At 40.0% G+C, this 27,599-nt stretch overlaps 1 protein-coding gene across 2 annotated transcripts; it reads left to right on the forward strand.

The window, feature by feature from the left end:
* Positions 1–99: 99 nt before the first annotated feature.
* ATP5F1C (ATP synthase F1 subunit gamma) lies at positions 100–23,138 on the forward strand (the record flags this gene model as incomplete). 2 transcript variants are annotated; one of them, XM_079772325.1, is made up of 10 exons in its annotated part: positions 100–221; positions 11,159–11,193; positions 11,923–12,054; positions 14,929–15,133; positions 15,660–15,803; positions 16,814–16,878; positions 18,350–18,505; positions 18,959–19,055; positions 21,814–21,850; positions 22,987–23,138. In XM_079772325.1, the coding sequence occupies exons 1-9, from the start codon at positions 166–168 to the stop codon at positions 21,818–21,820; spliced, it is 897 nt and encodes a 298-aa protein (XP_079628451.1). In that variant the 5' UTR covers positions 100–165. The 2 variants fall into 2 exon arrangements, with proteins under 2 accessions (XP_079628451.1, XP_079628452.1); XM_079772326.1 differs by lacking the exons at positions 21,814–21,850; positions 22,987–23,138 and having other exon boundaries at positions 18,959–19,059.
* Between the last annotated feature and the right edge of the window lie 4,461 nt (positions 23,139–27,599).

Below are 27,599 nucleotides of genomic sequence, written 5' to 3' on the forward strand. Positions count from 1 at the left end.
GGTGGGGCCTCGGAAGGCTGGGGCCTAAAGCTCGCGAGATTTACCTCAGTTTGGCGTCAGGAAGCGAGACTGAAGAAGGAAGTGGGGCGGGAAGGGGCGTGGGGAAGCTCCTGCCCATGCGCGGTGAGGCCTGTCTGACCGACCTTCAGCAGGGCCAGTACCACCATGTTTTCTCGGGCGGGCGTCGTTGGGGTCTCGGCCTGGGCCGTGCAGCCGCAATGGTATGGCAGCTTGCGGTAGGAATTGGGAGGGTTGCAAGGGTTGGAAGGACTCCATGCGGAGGGAGCGGGTGGAGGCGTGTGGGACAAAACAGGGGTCGCAGGCCGGCCGGGTCCCTGGTCTCTGGAGGCCTCGGTCCCTAGAGGCCCCGGGTGGCCCGGGGTGCTGGAAGCGCCTCGAATCCGGGAAGGGCACGTGAAGGGGCCGGAGAGACCGCAAGGTTACGCCACGTCTCCTGAGGCGGAGTGGGGCGGGGGGAGGGCCACGAGGAGTTGTCTTCTGGGACCTCGGGATTGAGACCTTCGTCCGAGTTAATTTCAGGGCGGTCTTGTCTTCATTCCGCTAACAAGTACTTGGGGGAGCTCCTGCTTTGTGCCAGGCCATGAGTATCGTGCAGTCTTTAGCTGGGCCCACAAAGTGAGGGGGAAGGGAGGATCCAAGGCAAGGTCTAGGGGGAAGATGAAGCTGTTCTTTCCGTCCTTGACGCCTTTTGAAATCCCAGTGTTGGAGAGAGTTTGCATGGCCAGTATAGAGCGGAGTGACCCTTTAAGAGCTGTTCGGTTCAGCCAGAACGTTTATTAAGCACCTACCGTGTAGCAGGCGCTTTGCTGGGCACTGGTGAGTCAAATAAGTGCCCTCCGTGGGCCGGTGGTAGTTTGGGTGCAAAGGGGACCTTAAAAAATCTGTCTGTCGGCGAGCAAGAGAAAGACACCTTACAGTATCTTGCAACCGTTATGCTGAAGCAGTAACCCTGCAAGGTCATGAAATTGTCCCAAGGTCCTGAGAGGAGGAGGAGGAGTTTGGATTAAGTAACTGTCTTGCAATTTTTAAGGATTTTAAACATTGGTTTCCAAAAACAATTGCATAGTAAAAGGCCTAGGAATAGGCACATAAACGTTGGCTTGTGGTGGGACCATATAAAAGGATGAAATACCTATGTTAGACAAAGTCTGGGAAAATTTCAGACGCAGTGCTAAGGAGATCTTAGTTATCGTCTGTGTAGCAATTCCCTGGGTTTACAGTAAGGGAGAATTCTAAGGAGCTATAGCACAAAACTAGATTTTTGTATCCTAGTTTATGCGAAGGGACTATAAAGCATTAATTGAAATAGGTATGTTTTTCATTAAGAAAAGAGTTTATAACAATAGTGTAAGGAAGTAATTTAGTATGCTGTGAAATGCCTACATTAAAATGTTGGTGGATTTGCCTTGGAAGTCAGGTTTCCCCACCGCACCCCCTCATATATTGAAGAATATTCATGGGAATTAAGAAGTCACTTCTGTTAAATTCTCAGTTGTATGAGTTGTATCATTTGCTAATCATTCGGCACACGTATGTTAAGTGCCTGGTCTGCATTAAGGCGCTAAAATGTGGTGTTAAATAGATATGGTCTTAGTGAGCTTCGTGGGACAGTTCCTGGCATGCAGAGGTGGTCAGCAATCATCAGCTCCCTCCCTCCCTCCCTCCCTCCCTCCCTCCCTCCCTCCCTCCCTTCATTCCTTCCTTCCATATTTTTAGAGCCTTAAATGGTATCCAAGTTATCATTTTTTAAATGTTCTGAATTGAGGACAACACATTTTACATAAAACTGTAGGCATGCTCTCCCTCCAAGGAGTACCCTGGTGCCGTTCCCCCACAGGCACATAGACTTGTAACCAGGGGAGCAGTGGGCCGTGGCCGTTCATCCCAGGCTAACCCCCTGAGCCTGTCTCCAAAGCCCCCTTTTCTCTGACTTCTCAGTGAGCTAAAGCAGCCCAGCCTCGACTCTCCTCTTGCTTCTTCTATGCCCTTTCTTGTTTCACTGTCCTAAATATGTTTTTGCTGTGGTCAATAAATTCTTCCTTGCTTTTCTACAAAATAAAAATAAAACTGTAGAAATAACTTTTTAAAAAACAAAACCCTATAAGACAATTTGAATATCTTTTCATAAAGAATTCTTTTAAATAAAAGCTCTCTCTGTCTGCCGAAACCGGTTTGGCTCAGTGGATAGAGCGTCGGCCTGCGGACTCAAAGGTCCCGGGTTCGATTCCGGTCTAGGGCATGTACCTTGGTTGCGGGCACATCCCCAGTAGGGGGTGTGCAAGAGGCAGCTGATCGATGTTTCTCTCTCATCGATGTTTCTAACTCTCTATCCCTCTCTCTTCCTCTCTGTAAAAAATCAATAAAATATATTTAAAAAATAAATAAATAAAAAATAAAAGCTCTCTCTGTCTGAGACAACTAATTCTAGGGACCTAAATTGGAACCTCAATCATCAAATAAAGGTCATAGTCCTGACCTTAATCCCCTTGGAATGATGTTTTTAAATTGGTAGATTATGAATATTCATCAAACATTGGTATTCCACGTGGAAAGCATATTCTACCCTCTTCACATTTTCCATCACTCGGGGCCTGATGTCTTTTCTACTTATTCTGCCCTTTTCTTTCCCATTCATTATAATTGCCTTTAAATTCAGAAATGAAAACCATCTTAAAGTTTCACACTTCACAAAAGTAATTTGAAATGTAAAAAAATACCTTTGCTTTAACAGAACCATGAAAGGGCATTTCCTTGGTTCTGTTTTGGTTATTGAATTTTTAAACGTGGATTGTTGTTACAGTTTTTGCTTCAGGGAAGTTTGCATCCTAACATTAAACACGAGGCTTAATTAAAATCATGATGAAATTATTTTAATTGTTTAGGGAATCAGCAAGTACCCAAAAGTTTCAGAAATTAACTTTTTTTTAAAGTAGTGTTTAAGAAAATGGAAATAAGAAATTTGAGGAAGAGTCTCCACTTTTTCCATCTCAAATAAGGGGAAAATACATCTGTATTTCCTAGTGTTCCACATTCTCTAAAATGGAACTATTTTATAACTAGAGGCCCAGTGCACGAATTCGTGCATGAGTGTGGGCTGGCCGGCGGTGGGGGTGGGGGAGGATGGGCCTTGGGAGGTCAGCTGGCCCTGCCTCTGATGTGGGTGGGGGGCCAGCCAGGGGGAGGGGCCATCGGCAGTTGGCTGGCTGACCCCCCCAGTGGGGGTGGGAGGGCTGATTGGGGGCAGGGCCAGTCGGGGGGGGGGGAGGGGCCAGTCAGGGCTCCCATCGGGCCAGTTGGCCTCCCCAGTGCGCGTTATATCAACTGATTGTTCTGGTCGTTCTGTTGTTCCAGTCGCTTGGCTTTTATATCTATAACTAGAGGCTCAATGCACGAAATGTGTGCAAGGAACTTGGCCCTCGCAGCCGCAGCAGCTTGCCTCGGCCCTTGCAGCCCCAGCTTTGTTATTATAGATAATAAAAGTGTAATATGCTAATTAGACCGGGCAGCCTAACGACCTTCCAGATGAAGCTGGGGCTGCGAGAGCCACGCCCCTTGCACAAATTTCATGCATTGGGCCTCTAGTATATAGATATGAGACCAATGGCCATAAATTGAACTATATACATTGAAAAGGAAAAGGGGTGGTATTTCAGGAAAGAAAAGGAAGGTTATCATCTTAAACTAAAAAAGCAGATATTTACTTGTAAATGTAAAAAACGTGAGACAGCAGAGTGTAATATAAGATGGACTGGAGCCAAACTGCTGGGGTTTGAGTCCTGACTGCCACTCCCCTGGCTGTGTGACCTTGGACAAGTTTCTCAGTGTCCGTGTCTCTACCATTTCTGTAACTGTTAAATGGAGGTAATGATACTACATAATTAATGGGTTAGTGTGAGGATTTGAAAGAGCTGAGAGCAGTGGGAGACATGCTGGTGTGGATTCAGATATATCAATTGAAAAATGAAAATGAGTTTTTAACTAGTTTCTATGTAAAATATAATGTAAGAAGGTTTATTGTATTTGTCAAAGAAGACTTGATCATGGGCCACAGTTGGTAAAGAAGTGCAAGAGAGTCATTTTTTGTTCAAAGGGCAAGTGATGGACTTTCACACAGGCATTCAATATTAGAATTACACATACTTCATAATTTTCCTTAAGAATTAGTATAGGGGGTGGGAAGTGAAAGGGGACCTAGTATATGGTGATAGGAGAAGATTTGACCTTGGGTGGTAGGCACACAGTGCAATATACAAATCTTGTAACATTGAAACCCACACCTGAAACCTGTATTATCATGTTAACCAATGTCACCCCAATATATTTAATTTTAAAAAGGAAAAACAAATGAATTAGTGGATGCTGCTTCCTTAATCTTTATATTACACAGCATTTATTTGCTCCTTAAAATTCTTTGATAAATCATTCATCTAGTGACCTCTCTGACTCCCTCCACACTGCCTTCTTCAGCTTTCCTAACAATGCTGAATAATCATAGTAAATAATGGTAATCCACAATATGTGTAATTTTTCCATCCACTGTATTTGATAACGTTTCTAGTTTCCCAAATAATCTACATGTTTCTCAGGACATGATGCAGTTCTCTAGAACATACAACTGATTCAGAACTTTATCTTTTCATTTGCAAATATAGTATATTCAGTAGATAGAGCAAGCTATCCCTAAAGAGAGTTCAGATCAACTCATGATTATTCTGTACTCAAATTGTATTTAAAAAATAAAGTTGTAGCATAGATTGACATATTTAGAACTAAGTGAAGGCTAAGCATGAGAGTTCTTCAAAACAGGGAATTAGACCATGAGCACAGCATGAAGAATCACAAAAGAGCCTACCTCTTCATACCTCATTTGGGATAGTATGGAAACCCAAAACATGTGTTCATACAAATATGGCATGTAATTCACATTTGTTTCACATCATATTTTCTGATTAGAAACTTGTGTCAATTAAGTTGGAGTGTCTGCCTAAAACTATAATGTTCAAATGTCACTCCTTATTATATATAATAAGAGCCTAATATGGTGTCTGATCGTTCATTTGACCTTTCGACCGGTTGCTATGACGTACACTGACCACCAGGGGGCAGACATTCTGACTGGTAAGTTAGCTTGCTGCTGGGGTCTGGCCAATTGGGACTCGGCGAGACGGGCTGGACACACCCTGGAGCCCTCCCTCGGTCCCTCTCCGGCCCCGATTGGGCACCGGTGGGGTCCCTCAACCTGGCCTGTGCCCTCTCACAATCCGGGACCCTTTGGGGGATGTCAGAGAGGCAGTTTCAGCCCAATCCCCGCAGGCCAGGTGGAGGGACCTCACCGGTGCACGAACCTGTGCACTGGGTCTCTAGTAATCTATAGATTGAGAATGCTTAGAGTAAAAAAGTCATTACACCATAAAAAGAAAGCTGTCCAAAAATGGGGTCACTTTTCAAGTACCATTAGTTAACAGGATAATCATTATGTCAGATAAGTCTGTACTTGAAATAGTTGCGCTTGTCAGTATTTAATAACTTTAATCTTTAGTGGATCCATTCTAATCAAACCTAATATTTCCCATAAAGTCTCCTTCCTCTTGTTTCCATATTTTTCTTTGGCTAAGTAATACCAATAGTTAGATAAGACAAAGTTTTTAAAGATAACAGTTTTGGTTGTCGCCTTCCAGACTTATTTTTATGCACATAATCACAAAAATGGGATCATACCATTTCATAACCTGCATTTTTAAGTTGTTATTAATAGGTTGGCTTGTTTTTTTTTTAGTAGTTTTAGGCCTATAGAAAAATTGAGCATAAAGTACAGAGAGTTCCGTATAACTACACCCCACTTTGAACAGTGTCCCCAATTATTAACATCTTGCATTAGTGTGGTATGTATACAATTAATGGATCATTATTAATACATTATTAATTAAGGTGCATGATTTTATTAAGGTCACTCCTATTGTATAGTTCTGTGGGTTTTGACAAATACATAATAACTTGTGCCTACTATTACAGTATCATACAGAATAGTTTCACTCCCCCAAAAATCTCTTTTCCAAATCCTGGCCACCACTGATAATGTTACTGTTGCTATAATTTTGTCTTTTCTGGAATGTTGTGTAGTTGAAATCAGTATATAGCCTTAAAGATTGTCTTCTTTCACTGAGCAATGTTCAGTTAAGGTTCTGTCATGTCTTTTTGTGGCTTGAGAGCTCATTTATTTTTATTTCTGAACTAGAAGCCCGGTGCACGAAATTCGTGCACGGCGTGGGGTTGTCCCTCAGCCCAGCCTGTACCCTCTCCAATCTGGGACTCCTGGAGGGATGTCCGACCGCCCGTTTAGGCCCGATCCTAAACGGGCAGTCGGACATCCCTCTCACAATCCAGGACTGCTGGCTCCCAACTGCTTGCCTGCCTGCCTTCCTGATTGCCCCTAACCGCTTCTGCCTGCCAGCCTGATCACCCCCTAACCACTCCGCTGCCAGCCTGGTTGATGCTTAACTGCTCCCCTGCCAGCCTGTTTGCCCCCAACTTCCCTCCTCTGCCAGCCTGGTCACCCCTAACTGCCCTCTCCTGCAGGGTTGATCACCTCCAACTGCCCTCCCTTGCAAACCTGGTCCCTCTCAACTGCCCTCCCTTGCAGGCCGGGTGCCTCCCAACTGCCCTCCCCTGCTGGCCATCTTGTAGTGGCCATCTTGTGTCCACATGGGGGCAGGATCTTTGACCACATGGGGGCAGCTATATTGTGTGTTGCAGTGATGACCAATCTGTATATTACTCTTTTATTAGATAGGATAATACTCCATTGTATGTATGTACCAGTTTGTTTATCCTTTCTTTCACATTGAAGGACATCTTGATTGCTTCCAATTTTTGGCGATCATGAATAAATCTGCTTTAATCATTCATGCGCTGGTTTTTGTGTAGACATAAGTTTTTAGCTCAGTAGATTAGATACCAAGGAGCATGATTGCTGGATCATATGTTAACACTATGTTCAAGATTTGTAAGAAACTGCCAAACCATCTTCCAGAGTAGCCATACATTCTACATTCCCATTGGTAATCAATGAGAGTTCCTTTTGCTCCACATTCTTAGCCTCATCATCATTTGGTATTGTCATTTTAAAAATTTTAAGCATTCTTACAGGTTGGTAGTTGTAGCTCATTAATATGCAGTTCCCTAATGGCATATGATACTGAGCATCTTTTTATATGCGTATTTGCTTGTATAGCTTCTTTGGTGAAGTGGCTGTTCCAAATCTTTTGCCCTTTTTTTTAATTGTGTTGTCCATATTCTTATTGTTGAGTTTTAAAGAATTCTTTGTATATATTGGATAACAGTCTTTATCAGATATGAGTTTTGTAAATATTTTCTCCCAGTGTGTGGCTTGCTTTTCATTCTCTTAACAGTGTCTTTTGAAGAGTGGAAGTTTTTAAAATTAATGAAGTCCAACTTCTCAATATTTTTCTTCCATGGGTAATACCTTGGATGTTTTAGCTAAAAACTCAGTCAAACAAAGCACCTAGATTTTCTCCTTTGGTATCTTGTAGAAGTTGTTTTGTTGTTAATCTTCACCGGAGGATATTTTTCCATTAATTTTTGGAGAGAGGAGGAGAGACAGAGAGAGAGAAATGTGAGAGAGAGACATTGATTGGTTGCCTCCTGCACCCCCAAACCAGCTGGGGATCAAGCCTGCAACCGAGGTACATGCCCTTAATGGAATCAAACCCAGGACCCTTCAGTCTGCCGGCCAGTGCTCTATCCACTGAGCCAGACTGGTAGGGCACCAACACCATTTGTAGAAAAGAGTATCCTTTCTCCATATAATGACTTTTGCTCCTTTGTGAAACTTAATATATTTGTGTGAGTCTGTGGGCTCTGTATTCTGTTCCATTGATCTACTTGTCCATTCCTTCACCAATGCCTTGTTTTCTGGACTTTGATAGTAAGTCTTGAAATCTGGTAGTGTCACTTCTCTGGCATTGTTCTTCTTCGCTGTAATGTTGGCTATTCTGGGTGTTTTGCCTTTCCATATAGACATTAAAATCAGTTTATTGGTAGTCACAAAGTAACTTGCTGAGGTTTTTATTGGAATTGTAATAATTTTAGGTCAGGTGGGAAGAATTGACTTGTTAGCAACATTGAATTTTCCTATCTATGAATATGGAATTTCTCTCCATTTATTTGAATCTTTAATTTCTTTTATCTATTTTGCAGTTTTCCTCATATATGTTTTACACACATTTTGTTAGGTTTATATATGTCTGTATATTTTTACAATTGTGGTAAAACATAAAATTTGTCGGCATAACCATTTTTTAAGTCTTCAGTTTATAGTATTGTTTTTTGTGTGTTTTTTAACTTGAAACTACAATTGTTCATAGCTGGTATAAAGGGAAGAACTGACTTTTGTATATATTAACCCTGTATCCTGAAATCTTACTATAATTGATTATTAGTTCCAGAAGTTTTTTTTGCTACTTCTTTGGGATAGTCTACCTAGACAATCATATCACCTATGAACAAAGACAGCTTTATTTCTTCCCTTCCAGTCTGTATACCTTTTATTTCATTTTCTTGTCTTATTATATTAGCTGGGCTATCCAGTATGATGTTGAATAGGAGTGGTAAGAGAGGACAATCTTGTCTTGTTCCCATTCTTAGGGAGAAAGTTTCTAGTTTCTCACCATTAAACCATGGGGTTTTGGGTAGATATTCTTTACTGGGTTAAGGAAGTTTTTTCTTCTATTTTTAATTTGCTAAAAGGTTTATCATGAAAAGTTATTAGATTATGTCAAATGATTTTTCTGCATCTATTGATCATATGATTTTTCTTCTTTAACCTGTTGATGTGATGGATATTACTAGTATTTGATTTGTGAATGATGAACCAGCTTTGCATACCTAGAATAAATTCCACTTGGCCACGCTGTATAATTCATTTTAGTATATTGTTAGATTCAATTTGCTAATATTTTGTTGAGGATTTTAGCATCTATGTTCATGATATTCTCTGTCATTTTTAATGTATTTATATGATTTCAGTATTAAGATAATGCTAACTTCATAAAATTAGGAATTTTCCCCTGCTTCTATTTCCATTTTTTTCCTTTGGAAAACATGGCATCAACTACTATGTTTACTAATAGTTACAAATCTGTATCACAAATCTCAAAATCTCAGACCCACTGGACATTTCCACCTGGTCCCATGGTCTTTTAACTATATCATATTCAAAAATCATTTTCTCCAGGAAGATCACCTGCACCCACTTTATCTATCTTGGTTAATGACAATACCATCCACTCAGGTCATTAAATTAGAAAATTTGGGGTCATTCTTGTTTTCCTTTGCTCTCTTTTTTTAAATATTTTTATTGATTTCAGAGAGGAAGGAAGAGGGAGAGAGAGATAGAAACATCAATGATGAGAATCATCGATTGGCTGCCTCCTGCACACCCCCCACTGGGGATTGAGCCTGCAACCCAGGCATGTGCCCTTGACCGGAATCAAACCCGGGACCCTTCAGCCCACAGGCCAATGCTCCATCCACCAAGCCAAACTGGCCAGGGCTGCACTCTTTTTAAAAAAATATATTTTATTGATTTCGGGGAGGAAGGGAGAGGGAGAGAGATAGAAACATCAATGATGAGAGAGAATCACCCATCAACTGCCTCCTGCACACCCCACAGGGGATCGAGCCTGCAACCTGGGCACATGCCCTAACCAGGAATCAAACCCTGACCTCCTGGTTCATAGTCTGATGCTCAGCTACTGAGCCACCGTGGGCTCCTTTTCACTCTTAAGAATTTGATCTCAAACCTCGTCTCTTGTTGGCTTTGCTAACATCTTAGTCCAGGTTCTTGCTTTTGTTTGGAAGTTGCAGCAGCCCCTATATAGTTTCCATGTCATCAGTATTCCAACATTATTTTGGGCTTTTCACTGCCATCCAAGATACTTCACAGAAAAACTAAACTGATTTGTTGGCTTATGGATATTCATTTCCTTATTCCCTATAAAATAATATTTAAACTTAGTAAACCAACCCATGTCTACAACTTCAAAACGATTTCCCGTTCCTGGGAATGCCCTCCTTAGTCCTCCTCTATGTACAAATTTATTGAATCTTCAAGTCTTCCATGGACTGTTCTGGGCCAACACAAGTACTTTGTATGGATTTAAGGGCTAGAAGATAATTTATATTTGGTAATATGTTGCCTTCCTCATAGGGCAGGGATCCTCTCATATTTATCTTTCACTAACATTACATTTAAGTCATTTTGACTTTTATGAATTATACTTTAAAGATTATAGAAAATTTTTCATGTAAATTTTATGTAAATCTAAATTTTCATGAATCTTGTTTATGAGATAATGGTATCCTTCTTGTGGTCAGAGACCATATCCTGAAGAACAGTAGCTATTTAGTAAATGTTTATTGAATTGAGTTGGAAAAGTTAAGAATTAGTTGGAATAAAACTGCTTTCACACATTTTGTTACGTTAGAATGTATAAGTGTTATTTGAAAAGGTTTTGGTGAACTGAAGTCAATGAATGCTTTTTTTAAATATATTTTTATTTATTTTCAGAGAGGAAGGGAGAGGGAGAGAGAGATAAAAACATCAATAGAGCAAGAATCATTGATCTGCTGCCTCCTGCGCAACCCCTACTGGGGATCGAGCCACAACCCAGGCATGTGCTTCAACCCGGAATCAAACCATGGTTTCCTGATTCATAGATTGAGGCTCAACCATTGTGCCACACGGCTGGGCAAGGAATGCTGTTTTTAGAGGTGGCTGACCTTGAAAGTTGGGTAGCCTAACAAAGGAAAGGACTTTTCTTTTGGGAAAACAATGTAGGCAAAGACATGAAGGTGGGAAGAGAGCATGTATGAATGCCAATGTGAGTTCAGTGAAAGGTTTGTATTACTAAAGTTAAATAAAATCAGGTCTTTGATACAGGATTAGGTATCAATATTGAGGGATTTAAAAATTAACATATATATATTTAGAGCCCTATATTTGAGTAATTCTTTATGGGGTATTCTTTAAATAAACATATTAACTTCGAAAGTTTTTATTATATAATGGAGCTATTTTTCAAAAAAACTAAAATATTTTTAAAACCTTTCCTCTCAGGATCCAAGTTCGAAATATGGCAACTTTGAAAGACAGTAAGTACTTTATCTCAGTATATAAATCAAGAAAAACTAAATTTTGGCAATAATACTTTTAAAAAAGCCATCTTTTTAAGCCCATTATATATTATGTCAAAATTGACAAAATAAATCTTTGTCATATGTGTGGGGCGTTGAACTTGTTTTAGACGCTCAACCATTGAGGTGACACATGGTTGTTGGATTCTGTTGTCTATAGAATGATAATGTTATAATTGAGAAAAACTATACTATTTGTAGATATATAAAAAATATATGGAACATGCGGTTAAAGGCCATTTTCAACAATTTAATATTTTCAGTGTTTAATTTACTGATCTCTTATGTTGTCAGCTAAGTTTGACCTCTTATTAGTACTCATTCTAACATTAACCTTAGTTTAGCATCATGCTCTTAATTAATGGTGTAAATGGGGGCTTACAGTTTAGAAAAATTCACAAATGAAATTGTAACTTTTATCTTAACACATTGTGCACCAGTAGTTTTATTGCTAGCTTTACCCAGTGGCCAGATAAGTTTCTAATAAATGAGTACAAAAAACGTTTTACAAAGTATCATACTTTAAAAAGATATTAGCTTGTAAGAACATGTAATAAATAACTTTGAAATGGGTATTTAATTTTAAGATGTGCCTTTAACATTTATGTAAAACACTGTGTACTATGAAAACACAAGAATGCTCATGTTCCGCCCGCAGTGTGTTAACACAACACTTCTATTTTTCAGTTACCAGGCGATTGAAGTCAATCAAAAACATCCAGAAAATTACCAAGTCTATGAAAATGGTAGCAGCAGCAAAATATGCCCGAGCTGAGAGGGAGCTGAAACCAGCTCGAGTGTATGGAACAGGATCTTTGGGTAAGAGAAGAATGTAATTCAAAAACTATGAAGAACTATCATATATATATATATATATGAAAGGCTAATATGCACAGTGTCCCCTCAGGAGTTTGACCGGGAGTTCTATCGCTTGCTATGTTATGCGCTGACCATCAAGGGGCGCGTGGAACGAAGGAAGGCCCTGGCTGGCAACGGAAGGCCCCAATGGGCCCTGATCGCCGGCCAGGCCTAGGGACCCTACCTGTTCATGAATTTTGTGCACCGGGCCTCTGGTTTAACATAAAGAAGATCACTACTAATGACTTATTTAGTATCAATGGGTGTATTCTGACTATTTTACATGTACTCATTTTTCACAGCAACCCTATTGGGGTAGGAACTGTTTGATCCTCTGCTTTGCTGATGAGAAAAACTGAAGCACAGTGACATCAAGTAACTTGCCTGAGATTGCATACCTGTTATGTTAATTTTTTAAAGATTCTGAAAAGTTTCCTAGATTATTAAATATACCATTGAAAGAACATAGTGCATCAAACTCCAATGCTTGAGTTCATCCTATTCAGTTGTGATGTGATATTTTAGAAGTGCAGGGTGGGGAGGTGGTACTCTGCAGTGGAGAGTTGGCCGAGTAGTCATGGACATGGCTCATGAATACATGAGTGCAATGTTTAAACATCAACTATAAAGAAAACAAAATTTGCTTATTTCCAAATTAGAGAAAATATAGGGTGTCCAAGTAAATGTCTGCTCACACTTTGAATAATTATAAAGTCAGTGTTTATTAAGATACATTTTATTTTCAAAATTGAGCTTTCAGCTATTAAAGTGTATATACATTTTTGAGATATCCTGTATATCTGTATATTAATAGGTCTATGTATTAGATGTAAATTGTCCTGTGCAGTAGTTTTCTTGTGCTCTTCCATATATTTTAAACATGCATTTATACTGCTAAAGAAATTTTTATGTAAGAAAATTATAAAGCACTAGGCATCAGTGGAAATGGCTTCTTACTTTAAATACCATACTTAGTTTCACCTAGAAGAGAGTTGCTAGGTTAGGTTTCATCAGTCCTTATCAGCTCCAGCCATTTGCTTTCATGTCTCCTTCCCTCCTTAGCACAATACTAAGCATCTAGTTGGTGGCTCGGTAAATGTTGGTTGGTTAAATTATTCTCTAGCTATTTATATGAAAAAGAAAAGTCATTTTACTATTTATTTTTCTTGCTGACATGCACATGTATAATAAATTTGTTACCCTCCAAAATTCTATAACCACAAAATTATCTAATAAAGAAGAAATTGGCTTAGATATCTGATTATTTGTGAAAAAATACTAAACATCCAAATTAAGGCTGCCAGTCATCTAAAGTCCTTCGACTAAAGAAAAATAACAAAATAACCAAAAAAAAAAAACAAAAAAACCCTAACTGGTAAATATTAAATAGCTAATTATTCGAAATATTTTAAAATGTAAAGCAGGTATTTTACACTATACAATATTAAAAAGCGACTTAAAAGAAATATTCTCTCCTCTCTGCAGAACTTTGGAGTTGAGTACTTCTCTCTGCTTTATTTTTTATTTATTTTATTGATTTGAGAGAGAGAAACATTGATTTGTTCCACTTATGTGTGCATTCCTTGGTTGATTTTTTTTCTTTTTTTAGTATTTTTAAAAATTGATTTTAGAGAGGAAAGAAGAGGGAGAGAGAGATAATAAACATGAATGATGAGGATCACTGATCGGCCTCCTGCACACCCCCTACTGGGGATCGAACTCAAAACCTGGGCATGTGCCTTGACCGGAAATGGAACTGTGACCTTCTGGTTCATAGGTTGACCTCAACCACAGAGCCACACCAGCCAGGCCATTGGTTGATTCTTGTATGTTCCCTGACTAGGACAACGCTCTAACCAGCTGAGCTACCCGGCCAGGGCACTTCTCTCTGCTTTTTGTGGAGGGTCTCAGGTATTGAAATTTGAGAATCAATACTGAAAAAGATAGTAGTAACAAGAATTTTGTTGAAATGGGTAAATGTGGCAGCCATAAAGTTGCACCTTGCAATTACAGTGAGCACCAGCTGCTGAAATCCATCCTGCATCTACATCCAGCCATGCTTTCTATGGCCTGCTCCTAGCCGGCACCTGAGCACAGGCTGGATACAGGCAGGCATGTTCTTGGGAGACTTGGGGTTCCCAGCAGCCTTGTTGAACTTCCCTTAAACTACATTGGGAAGCTGCCACCCAACCTTTCTTCCCACGGCTCAGACCTGCATCATGCATGGTATGATGACTCTTCTGACTTCTTGTTTTCTCTCATAGGCATATCTCCTAGTAAAGTACATGTATATTTCATCCCACTGAATCCTCTCTTGGTCTCTGCTTGGAAAATTACACCAACAAAGTGAGGTTGTTAAAGTAATCCTGAAAATGAAGTGGCAACATTATTTTAACATAACAGTTTTTATAAGAGCTTAATATGCAGATTATATAAGCAGCTTAGTAAATATTTGCCTTTTTTGGTTGTACACTGAGGATTTGCGTTATTTAGAAGTCTGATAACTAAATAAGTTGTTACCTCTGTAATTCTAGTCTCTTTAAAAGTTCTTTAATTGTAAGAGATTTATTTTAGTCAGTATTTAAGATAAAGTGGCCATTAATGGACCCTTAGGAACCTTTGTCATGTAGAGATTTAAACCTTTGTGGTTTTCATCTTGATTATAAATGGAATAAATACACAGGATGTTTTGGTTATATTAATCAAGTGCCACCTAAATTTAAATGCATCATTTTTAAAACAGCCAGCTCTTTTGTAAATTAGGGATTATTGTATTTAGTATGAGTTACATATATAAATTCTTGTGTGTATTTTTTTTTGTCATTTGTTTTTAAGCTCTGTATGAAAAGGCTGATATTAAGGTGCCTGAAGACATGAAGAAACATCTCCTTATCGGTGTGTCCTCAGATAGAGGGCTTTGTGGTGCTATCCATTCCTCGGTTGCTAAACAGATGAAAAGTGAGGTGGCTACGCTCACAGCAGCTGGGAAAGAAGTTAAGATTGTTGGAATTGGTGATAAAATTAGGGCTATACTTCATAGGTAATTTAAATATATATTATTTATGTTTAAAAAGGAGCATGCATGAATAAATGGAAATTTCTTTGCTAGTTTTTGTACTCAGGCTTATGTTTTGTTTTTATTTTTTCCAGCATATATTAGAATATATAGATTTCCCTCCTTTTCTACTTGTGTTTAGCTTTTTCATCCAAACCATAAATGGAATGCAATGGGAATATCAAAAGCTATTGACCTTTTTAAACATCAGGACTGGATCTGAGGAGCTATCACAGTCTGGAAATGTCAGCACGAACAATAGTTAATTAGGATTGGAAGGAGAAAGACAAAGGCGTAGAGAAATAAAACAAGAAAGGCCTGACTATTGGTCTCTTTGCAGGTGCTGAGAGAAAGGGATAATCATGATAGTGTATGGAACAACGTGATTCAGTGAACACCCCCTTTCCCTCTAAAAATCTTGATCCATAGGGATTTCTTCTTTTTTCCCTGTGTTCTTTTAGAAGAATAATTCCATTAAAATATCTTATGTGCTCTCTTGATTTTCTTGTAGGACTCATTCTGACCAGTTTCTGGTGACGTTCAAAGAAGTGGGAAGAAAACCCCCTACTTTTGGAGATGCATCAGTCATTGCCCTGGAACTACTAAATTCTGGATATGAATTTGATGAAGGATCTATCATCTTTAATCGATTCAGGCAAGAAAATTTTAGAAATCAAAGCTTATTTATGTTAATATTTTAAAATAAGTAAATACTTAACAGTTTAAATGTTATTTTGAAACTAGAAGCCCGATGCACGAAGATTCATGCAAGAATAGGCCTTCCTTCCCCTTGCTGCCGGCACTTGGCAGGCTCACTCCAGCAGCCTGTGTAGTGGCAGCCACAGTGCCAAGCCCTGTGCGCTCCGGCGCCACTTCCTCCTCGCCCTCCTTCTCCGGAGAGTTCCTCTGTGCAGTGCTGGTGCTTCCAGGGAGGCGTGGAGGGGAAGAGGTGGGGGGAGCAAGGCAGGCGGAGAGGACTGGAGAGGTTGGGTGTGCTAGTGCATTTCACTTTCCCATTGTGAAAGTGGAATGCATCTGGCCCCCTTCCTCATCCTCTTCCTCCTCTGCCTCCTGTCCGCCCGCCCGCCCTCCACGCCCATCACCTCTCCTCTCTTGATTGGCGAGATAGGGAGGAGGGAGATCTGATAATTTGGGTTGCTGTGTAGGCGGCCTCTTTCATCTATTCAAAGCAAAGCTGAGCTGCCTGCTGCTGCCGCCACAGCTGCCACCATCGCCCCTTGGCTGGCCCAGGGCTCCCGGGGCACGCTAACTGTGCACCGAGCGAGCTCCTGTGTGTGTTCGTGCCCATGGGCTACTCAAATGCTAGGGTTTTGTTTACCAGAGCAGCGGGGCAAGGGTAGGGTAGAGGGAGACGCCAGACACCTGGAGCTATGACCTCAGGCACCAGAGGGTTGCCTCTGAGGCTGGGGGCTGGGCCACAGGGAGGCTGCAAGGATGGTTGACAGGTGTGGAGCCCGGCAGGGAGGCCCTGAGGAGGTGCGCTCCCCAGAGGCCCGGAGCAGCCATGGGTGGGGCCACCGCCATCTTTGTTGGGTTAATTTACATACTCGCTCCTGATTGGCTGTGGGCATCGCGAAGTGATGGTCAGTTTACCTATTTCTGTTTTATTAGTATAGGATTTACATTTGCTCTTGTCCTATCTAGGTCTGTCATCTCCTACAAGACAGACGAAAAACCCATCTTTTCTCTTAATACCATTGCAAGTGCTGGTAAGTAGTTTTTGTATGACAAGTATTTTACCACATAAAAGGAGAGATTTGTTCATTTAGGAAAATGGTATATGTCAGAATGGCCTGTTTTAGCAGTAACAAAATGATGTTGGGTTATTTCTATCACCATCTACTAATGGGTTCCATGATGCATTAATCCATGTATTGACAACTCTTACTCCGTTCCTTCATTAATTCAACAAATAGCTATTGAGGGCAGTCATTTGATATGTTTTCTGTCCTCGGGGAACAGAAATTGTCTTTGCAGTCTATGTATGCAAACTCTAACTCCAGTACAATCTGAAAGTCTAGAATAGAGATTTGAACAGTATTCACAACTTATTTATATTGTCCCATTAAATTCTCTTGTTTTATTGTTTGAATAAAGTCACCATTGCTCAATGGGGCATTGTAGAAACAATATTCTGGAACTGTTTTTATTTTCCTAAGGCATTTTCTCCTTTTATGTATCATGTTTCATCTATTCTAAGATGTATACTTTTTTGCATTTTAAAATTTCTAAAATTGGGATGCTTCTCCCAGTCAGTGGCATGTCATTTTTAATTGACTATGCTGTTTTCTTTCTTAATGGTTTCTTAATGGTACATCAAATATGGATTATAATCTGTAGCATCTTAAGTTTGATGAAACAGCACTATTTCACACTTCCCCCTAATGGATGAATTTTGAAGTGTGCTGCTAAATTTCTGCAACATGATTACTAAAATTCCTATCAGCCTCTTATTTCTCCCACTCTTCCATATTTTTGGAAACATTTTCCTGCTCTCATTTTCCTGACTGACACTTGCTGATTTCTCCAGTAATCAAAAGGTTGAATTGAGATTTTTGTATTATGTTATATAGTTTCCATTTTTAATTTCTTTATTGGAAAAGAAAAAAACAACAAATCATTTATTGTTTGCTGACTTTGTGCTCAGCCAGATGCTCTCGTGACAACTTCATGACCATGAAATGTAGTAAAGTTATTTAAAAACTAAAGGCCCGGTGCACGAATTCGTGCATTGGTGGGGGCCCTTGGCCTGGGGCCAATCAGGGCGGTGGAAGGTTGGCCAGGAGGAGGGAATGCGGGTGGTTGGCCGGCCAGGGGGAGGGACTGTGGGAGGTTGGCCAGCTGGGGGGAGGGGCCACGGGTGGTTGGCTATGGGAGCACACTGACCACCAGGGGGCAGCTCCTGTGTTAAACATCTGCCCCCTGGTGGTCAGTGCACATCATAGTGACTGGTCATTCAGTCACTTAGGCTTTTATTTAGAGAGATACCCAGTGCTTTGTTACACATTGCTGAAAATCTTCAGTGTGGAAATAGATGAAACTATTAAAACGGCGTCTTTTGCCCTTTCTAACACTTATTTCCTCTCTGTAATTACAGAGGATTCTTATAATAGTAAGCCACTGTGATTAAATTAGTCTTTGTGCTGTATTGCTTCAGAGATTTATCACTTATTTTAACAGAGAGTATGAGTATCTATGATGACATTGATGCTGACGTGCTGCAGAATTATCAGGAATACACTCTGGCCAACATCATCTACTATTCTCTGAAGGAGTCCACCACGAGTGAGCAAAGTGCCAGGATGACGGCCATGGACAATGCGAGCAAGAATGCTTGTAAGCACACAGTAGTTTTCTGAGAAAATTCTGCTCCAGAGTAGCATGAAGACCCTCATATCAAAAACATGACCATTCTTTAAGTAGATTGGGAAACAAGAGAGATTGGATCTAGTCCTGGGCTCTACTACTGGTTCTATGAAGTTTTTGACCAAATATTATCTCTTTCTTCTCATCTGAAAAGATAGAAAAGTAATACTCTTTGCCTTAAAGGAAGTATATCTTACTTGGTAGGCATTAAGTTTGCAAATACTTGGAAAAGGTATCCCATGAAAGATTTAAAAACACCTTGAAATTTTTGGGGGCCAATTTTGGTCCAGGTCCCCCACCCCCCAAAAAAACTCCCAAAATCTTATTGATAAATTAAACAACATATATCTATGAATAAATTAATGCAGTTATTCCTTTCTAGTTTTTAGATTTTGTTGTCTAATCTTTTTGTTTTTCATGTAGCTGAAATGATTGACAAATTGACTTTGACTTTCAACCGCACCCGCCAAGCTGTCATCACAAAGGAGTTGATTGAAATCATCTCTGGTGCTGCAGCTCTGTAAGTACTTGTAGATTGCCTTCAGAGAGTTTTTGTTCTCATATTTGTATGTCTGCTAGTTTAACTTTTGGGTGTTTAAATGTTTTCTGGTTTGGTTTGCCTGTTAAAGATGAAATGACTCATTGCTTAATCTTGTATCCTTATTTGGTGAAAATGGAATCTCTAATTTATTCTGATTGTTTTTGGCTAGTTTTTTCTTTTAGAAATCAATATTGCTAACTTTCACTTTCTAAATAAAACATTAGGAATAAGGATGTGGACAACTTAATATAATTTATAAAATCTGTCTTTGGGTCTTAAAACATTACAAACCAAGCTTTCTGAATTACAGGACTGGTTTTGGGTTTGGTTTTACGTATAAATCATTGAATGATAGTAGGATTTGGGACTTTTTAAATTATTAAGATTTCTGTATCAGTACCATAAAATAGTATACCACTTTGCTTGAGAAAATATTAATGTGAAACCAGGGTTACGATAATGGGAATTCTATTCAAAACATTATTAAATTGCACCTTAAAAGCTAACAGGATAAAAACATGCAGATAATTGTGATGAAGGATAAAATGTGTAATAAGTTGTCTTTGAATTATTCTTTATCCCCTCCTACTAATTGGTCAACAAGTTCTCTTAAGTTTTACTTTCTAAATAGCCCATGACTCTTTCCCCTTTATGCCCATTTAATGCAGATTCTTGTATTTCTCTCCTGAATTGAAAAGATTTTTTTTTGAGAGCCTCTTCAATGCCAGCCCCTATGCTAAGCACTGAGGATGTAGTAGTTAGTGTTTGCCCTCAAAGAGCCCACCGCCCCTAACAGGGAATTTCAAATTATATATTTGAAATTGCAGTAGAATGGAAGTCAGCAAACTGAAGTCTAGTGCTAGAATGGTTTTCATATTTTTAAAGGATTGTAAAGAGAGACTGTGACCCACAAAGCCTAAAATATTTACTGTTTAGCCCTTTATAGACAAAATTTGACAAAGTAGTATGATGAAGTTAATAGAGCCATTCTCTCAGTGTCATCCTTAGCTTGATATGTGTGAACCATAGTTTCAGGCCACCAACACTCTCTGTAGTCTAGTCTCTTACCACTACCATTTCTCACTTTCCTAGAACTTCAGCCACATTGATGTACTTGTCGTTCTGCAAACATATCATGCTCTTTTACCTTCAGAGTGGCATGTGCCTTTGCTTCAAGTGCCATTCTTTTCTTCCCCTTGCACGTTTGGTTCTTCATCTGACAGAGTCCTGTTTATCCTTCCTAACTGAGCTGGGGGAATCCTTTCCTCCAGAAAACTCTCCTGCATAGTTTGGGTGGGGTACCCTTCTTCAGCATCCTGTGCTTCCCTTTATCAGCACTTAACATTTTATTAGGAATTACCTTTTTATTTGTGTGCTCTAGTGGCTTGGGAGGGGCTGTCTTACTCACTTTTGTAGCCCCATCACCTGGCATGTACTTCCTCAATAAATGGTGGTTGAGTGAATGATTGACATGCCATAAGTATATTAAGAACTGGAAGTTCAGAAGAGGGAGAAATAACATTTTGTTGAGTACGTGAAAACATGTTTAAGAATTCAGGAAAGGTTCATCACTAAGGTGAAATTTAAATTGCTCTTTAAGTATTGTCTCAAGGCTAGAAACTGGGCAGAATGCCAGAGACACAAGTAAAACTGACTGAGACCATTAGTTGGATCCATCAGCTTTGCTATCGTAAGGATCCTTCCTTCAAGACTAACCTATCACTCAGCCTGCTCACTAATGTTCTATTAGCATCATAGATTATAGTGCAATAATAAGTGGCCCTGCTACTTACTGTCTTGATAAACTTGGTTAAGATACTCTGCAACTCAATTTTGTCATCTAGAACATGGGGACTAATCCAAGGATTAAATAATTACATTATTCATTGTTCTCCTTGTTATATGTCCTAGTGCTAATGCTAAGTTGATTGCTTCTTGAATGGCAAATGTGGGAAGGCCTGGAGGAAAGACTGCATTCTGATGGTTCAGGGGGCTCTGAGATATAGAGAACCAAGGTTCTTTTTTTGCTCTTGAAAAAGGAAAACCAGGAATAAAGTGTGAGATTATAATTTCTGCAGAATTGTGGATTAGGGTCTTTATGGATTAGAAATGTGGGAAACCTGACTACACAGTAGCAAATCAGGAAAATGAGGAGAAGGAGATTGGGACATAAAACAGAATTTAAAAAATAATTCTAAAAACTGGAAGTTATTAAATTTTCGTTTTCTAGAGGTTGCCCACATCCTTTATAAAAAGTTAGCTCTGTGGTCCCAGGGTTGAATTGTTTATGGATTTGCATGCTTTCTAAACTATTGGTTATTCTAGTTAAATACTTTAATATTTAACACAAACACTTTTAGCTCTTTAGTAATAAAATATAAAGCATGAATAAACCACAGTATTTGAGGTGCCAAGTATTAGTTGTCAGCCTAAATTTTATAATATATTGCATTTTATTTTTTATAGAATAATTGTGATTTTAATTATACTTTCACAGTCTTGCCTACTTGCATGAATATGGTTTTATTGCTTATAACCAGATTGAGATCTATAACATTTTTATAGTAATCATTGACTCTGATTTAAAGGAATATTTTGGTAAGTATGTGATAACCTCAAGGTAGTGAATGAAGAAATAGACATTTTTAGTTGGCAAGTGTACATGATTAACTAGCATGGATTGCTTGTTGACCAGCTTGTTTGTGTTTGTCTTTTTTTTCTCTAATATAATAACCAGGGATTAATGAAAATCAAGTTTCATCCTCAGACAAGAGGTAAAGTGGTAATATTTCACATACTCTCCCCATACCCTTTCAGAAAAGAAACCAAGGCAGTTAGAACTGAAGCTAATTTAGCAACAGTGACACTGTTGAGGTTTAGGTTGCTAGGCCTGTTTAGTGTAACAGCCAACTTTTGGAAGCATGTGTATAATGCTGGGGGACTTTTTCTTTTTCTTATTTTTGTTAAGTAAACTTCAAGGAAAGAGAATTAGCATTATTTTGAGATATTAAATATAGATTGGTGAAGAGTGGTGGTTCTCAAACTTTATGGTCTCAGGACCCCTGAATTTCTGACAACAAAAATACAGCAAGATTCCCATCTATTTCTGTATTCATTACATTCGGATATCACACACTGGAAAACTCTACCATCTACTCATGAGAATGAAACTAAAACAGGCAGATAACATTATGAAAATGGTCTTGCCCTCATGAACCCCATGAAAGGGCTCCCAGACCAAAATTTGAGAACCACAGTGTAAAGGAACATTTTATTATGTAAAAATTCTTTAAATCTTTTGGTAGGTTGGTATTATAACACTTATTAAAATGATGACATGGCTTAATAGAAACTATAAAGGACAAAAAAATTAAAATGCAAGCTACATAAAATTTCAACTAAAACCCAAAAGTACCGTATTTTCCGGCGTATAAGACGACTGGGCGTATAGAAGATTTTCTTGGGTTAAAAAGTCGTCTTATACGCCGGAAAATACGGTATCTAATGTATTCATTCATAAATTAACTAAAAAAAAGAAGAAGAAGACAAGATGCATGAAATAATAAAATACTGCAAAACAATGGGCAATTTACAGTTATCAAAATTGTGGATTTTGTATCTTTTCAATCAAGAAATTCTTTTTGACTATTATATAACATACATATAAAATAGTATGTTATAACATACATATAAAATAAGGTATAAAAATAACATAAACTTGTAACAGTGGCTGTGCATACATTATCCTACATGTTTCTCATAGGCAATAGGTTGGTTATGGTACATACATAGCATGAAACTACTAAGCTAATAAAGAATAGACAAAAATACATGTTAGTTGAACAGTAACATAAAAGTGACAGTCCCTGTATTATCTTGATTTTTATTTGTTCTGTATTTTGTTTTTCAGGTAAAGAAGGAAAATTCAGCCAGCCGATTTTGCTTTATCTTACTGCTGTCCTGGTCAGAAGAAATTATTGGTCTGTTGTTTAAATTACTAAAGACAGCAAGATATATGTAAATTATCTTACAATAAACAACTTATAATAAAGTTTGATTTCATTGTCTTTACTTAGTATATAAGAATAATATAGTTTTCTAAATGACATGTTAAAATATTTAAAACTATTAATATGCTATTAAATTTTTTTGAAAATTGAAAAGGCTTTCTGAAACAATCTTAAAACATCTGGCCTCTTTGGGGTCAGGGTGGAAGGAAGAGGCAACAGACCACACCTCAGCCCGGCTTCCATCCTTTTGCACTGTCAGAGCAGCCAACACAATGAAGTAAAAATGTGATTGCAGTCATCCGCTGTTTCTCATATATGGGATACAGAATTCCAGGCATACACTTAACCTAATAAATTTTAAAATGTATTTTGTAAGCACTGAGAAACATTCCCATATGATATTAATTCCATATTCACATTTAGATAACCATTAAGATTGGATGTCGCCTTAGCTGGTTTTGCTCAGTGGATAGACCGTTGACCTGTGGACTGAAGCTCCTGCGTTTGATTCCAGTCAAGGGCACATGCCCGGGTTGCAGGCTCGATCTTCAGGGCGTGCAGGAGGCAGCCAATCAATGATTCTCTCTCATCATTATCATTGATGTTTCTATCTCTCTCTACCCCTCTCCTTTCCTCTCTAAAATTAATAATACATATTTTTTAAAAAAAAGATTGGATGCCTATCTGATTCCATGCAGTGAGATGGCCATGCCAGAATCTCCAGGGTTTTTTCCCCCTATTTGTTTAAAATAGGGAACTTCGTGTTTTTTGTTTTTTAAACATATTTTATTGATCTTTTACAGAGAGGAAGGGAGAGGGATAGAGAGCTAGAAACCGATGGGAGAGAAACATTGACCAGCTGCCTCCTGCACACCCCCTACTGGGGATGTGCCCGCAACCAAGGTACATGCCCTTGCCCGGAATCAAACCTGGGACCTTTCAGTCCGCGGGCCGATGCTCTATCCACTGAGCCAAACCAGTTTCAGCATGTTTTTTTATTACAACAATAATATATATAGAGTGGTGGGCAGAAGTAGTTTGACAGTTATGAGTGTGCAAAAGTTTACTCTTTTTTTTTTAAAATATATATTTTTTACTGATTTCAGAGAGGAGGGGAAGGGGGAGAAAGAGATAGAAACATCAATGATGAGAGAATCATTGATTGGCTGCCTCCTGCACGCCCTACACTGGGGACCAAGACCGCAACCCAGCCATGTGCCCTTGACCAGAATTGAACCTGGGACCCTTCAGTCCACAGGCCGACGCTCTATCCACTAAGCCAAACCAGCTAGGGCAAAAGTTTACTCTTGCATTATTATTGTATATTTGTCTTCTTTCCATATGAACAACTGTAAACTTTTGCCCACCCCTGTAATTTCCAAAAAGACTACAGAACAATAAAAAAAAAAAAAAACATTCTTAACAATTTGATGTATAACTCTTGAGTTTTAGATAAACTTTTAAGTAAAATACATATAGCGTGGTTCAGTGGTTGAACATCAATCTATGAACCAGGAGTTAGGGTTCAATTCCTGTTCAGGGCACGAGCCCAGGTTATGGGCTAGATTCCCGGTGTGGGGTGTGCAAGAGGCCACTGATCAATGATTCTCTATCATCATTGGTGTATTGATGTTTCGCTCTCTCTCCCTCTCAGAAATCAATAAAAGAAATTACCCTCTCTAATAAAATGGTAATATGCAAATTAACCATTGCTCCGCTACATAAGCCACGCCCACCAGCCAATCAGGGCGAGTATGCAAATTAACCCCAATCCAAGATGGCTACAGCCACAGAGAGCAAGGTTTCCATAGCCGTTGCAGGCCTAAGCCTCCAATCAAGCTACAAAGTTTCAATTATAGAAGGTAAACAAATTCAAACAAATGGCAGCAGAATGGAGCTTGAGAGAGCAGGCCAGGGTTGCCGGCGGCAACAGGGGAAGCAAAGCTTTCCGCACACCCAGGCCGGGCCCACCCGCTTAAGGCTACAAAGTTTCAATTGTAGAAGGTGAATTAACTGCCACAGAAATGGCTGCCGTCCCAGAAATGGCTTCCGCCCGAGGCTACAAAGTTTCAATTGTAGAAGGAAAATAAATTCCAGATACCAGGGCCTCCCCTTGGGTTGCCAGGGGGCGTGGGCGGCCTGCAAACCACCACAGGCCCCTCGCTCAGGCCGCCCCACACCCCAAGGGAACCCCCACCCTTATCTGTGACACCCTTCAGGGCAAACCAGCTGGCCCCCACCCGTGCACCAGGCCTCTATCCTATCTAATAAAAGAGTAATATACAGATTGATCATCACTGCAACACACAATATAGCTGCCCCCATGTGGTCAAAGATCCTGCCCCCATGTGGACACAAGATGGCCACTACAAGATGGCCAGCAGGAGAGGGCAGTTGGGAGGCATCCCACCTGCAAGGGAGGGCAGTTGGGAGGCACCCGGCCTGCAAGGGAGGGCAGCTGAGAGGGACCAGGCTTGCAAGGGAGGGCAGTTGGAGGTGATCAACCCTGTAGGAGAGGGCAGTTAGGGGTGACCAGGCTGGCAGAGGAGGGAAGTTGGGGGCAAACAGGCTGGCAGGGGAGCAGTTAAGCATCAACCAGGCTGGCAGCGGAGTGGTTAGGGGATGATCAGGCTGGCAGGCAGAAGCGGTTAGGGGCAATCAGGAAGGCAGGCAGGCAAGAAGTTGGGAGCCAGCAGTCCTGGATTGTGAGAGGGATGTCCGACTGCCCGTTTAGGCCCGATCCCACCAGGATCGGGCCTAAACGGGCAGTCGGACATCCCTCCAGGAGTCCCAGATTGGAGAGGGTACAGGCTGGGCTGAAGGACAACCCCCCGCTGTGCACGAATTTCGTGCACCGGGCTTCTAGTCTATATAATAAAAACCTAAGCAACCATTATGGAAGAATGACCAGTCACTTCTGATGCACACTGACCACCAGGGGGCAAATGTACAATGCAGGAGCTGCCCCCTGGTGGTCAGTGTGCTCCCACGGTGGGAGTGCCGCTCAGCTCACGGCTGGCAAGCACAGTGGCAGTGGCGGGAACCTCTCACGCCTCCAAGGCAGCGCTGAGGAGCAGTGAGCTGAGCGGTAAGGAGCGAGGGGTCCTGGACTGCGAGAGGATGTCCGACTGCTGGCTTAGGCCCAATCCTCACAGGGAGCAGGCCTAAGCCAGCAGGCAGACATCCCCCAGACTGCAAGAGGGCGCAGGCTGAGCTGAGGGACCCCCCTCCGAGTGCACGAATTTCGTGTACCGGGCCTCTAGTGTGTGTGTGTATAATTTTTTTTTTTATGAAAAAGAGTAGAAAAAATGATAGTGCATTCTTATCCAACAGCAGTAAGACAAACTTCCCTAATTTAAATTGCAAAACAAATGACAGAAGTGTTTGTCACTGCCCTGGCTGGTATGTTCATTTGGTTGGAGTGTTTCTGTACACCAAAAGGTTGTGGGTTCCATTCCCAGTCAGGGCACATACTTAGGTTTTGGGTTCGATCCCCAGTTGGGGTACATCTGGGAAGCAACCGATAAATGTTTCTCTCCCTCTCTCTAAAATCAAACATATCCTCGGGTGATGATTTAAAGGAGTGTATGTCACTAATATACTAAGAAATTCTATTTCAATGAAAAAAAAAGATAAGTCAGTTTTAAAAATGGGCAGTGAGTTAGTAGTCAATTGTCCTTTTTATCCATTATATTATTAAAGATTAAAGACAGACAAAGTTGCCTGGCTGGTGGGTTTGAGCATCTACCTATGAACCAAGGGTTCAACTCCCATCAGGGCACATGCTCGGGTTGCAGGCTTGACCCCCAATAGTGGGGCATGCAGGAGGCAGCTGATCATTCTTGTAATTGATGTTTCTATTCCTCTCTCTCTGAAATCAATAAAAACAAAAAAATTTTTTTAATGGTTTAAATGCTAAATGTTTTTTTTAAAAAGACACAGTAGGAAGAATCAATTTCATACACTGTTAGTGCAAGTTTACCATCTTTTTGAGTGATTTGCAGTGCCTATTAAATTTCAAAATATATAGAGTTTGAGTCATTTCCACTTCTAATAGTCTAGTCTACAGAGGTACTCATACTACAAAGACTTGTCCAAGGATGCTCATTCAAGATCATCATGTGACCTTTCAGAGCAATTCAGGTAGAGAGACCTAAAAGCGTTCAGAGAAGAACATCACAAAGTTTCAGAAATAAAAATGGCTTCAAGCCAAGGAGAGAGGAGGACTAAGGAAAGCCATTGTGCTGACACCGATCTTGAACTTCCAGCCTCCACAGCTGTGTGAAAATAAATGTTTAAGCCCCCAAGTCGGTGCCATTTTGTTATAGCACCCTAGCAAACTAAATACACTTTAAGGAGACCAACCAACTACTTAGCAAGTTGACCACAATGCTCATCCCAGAAGGAGCAGCCATTTGTTTTGACAGGAATAGGCACATGTTCAGGATTTATGGATATAGATTTGCCTTTCCTGCTCATGGTGTTTGATGTACAGGTGTCCTGTATCGCTGTG

Source organism: Cnephaeus nilssonii (genome assembly GCF_951640355.1).
Source record: "Cnephaeus nilssonii genome assembly, chromosome: 1".
Lineage (NCBI taxonomy): Eukaryota > Metazoa > Chordata > Mammalia > Chiroptera > Vespertilionidae > Cnephaeus > Cnephaeus nilssonii.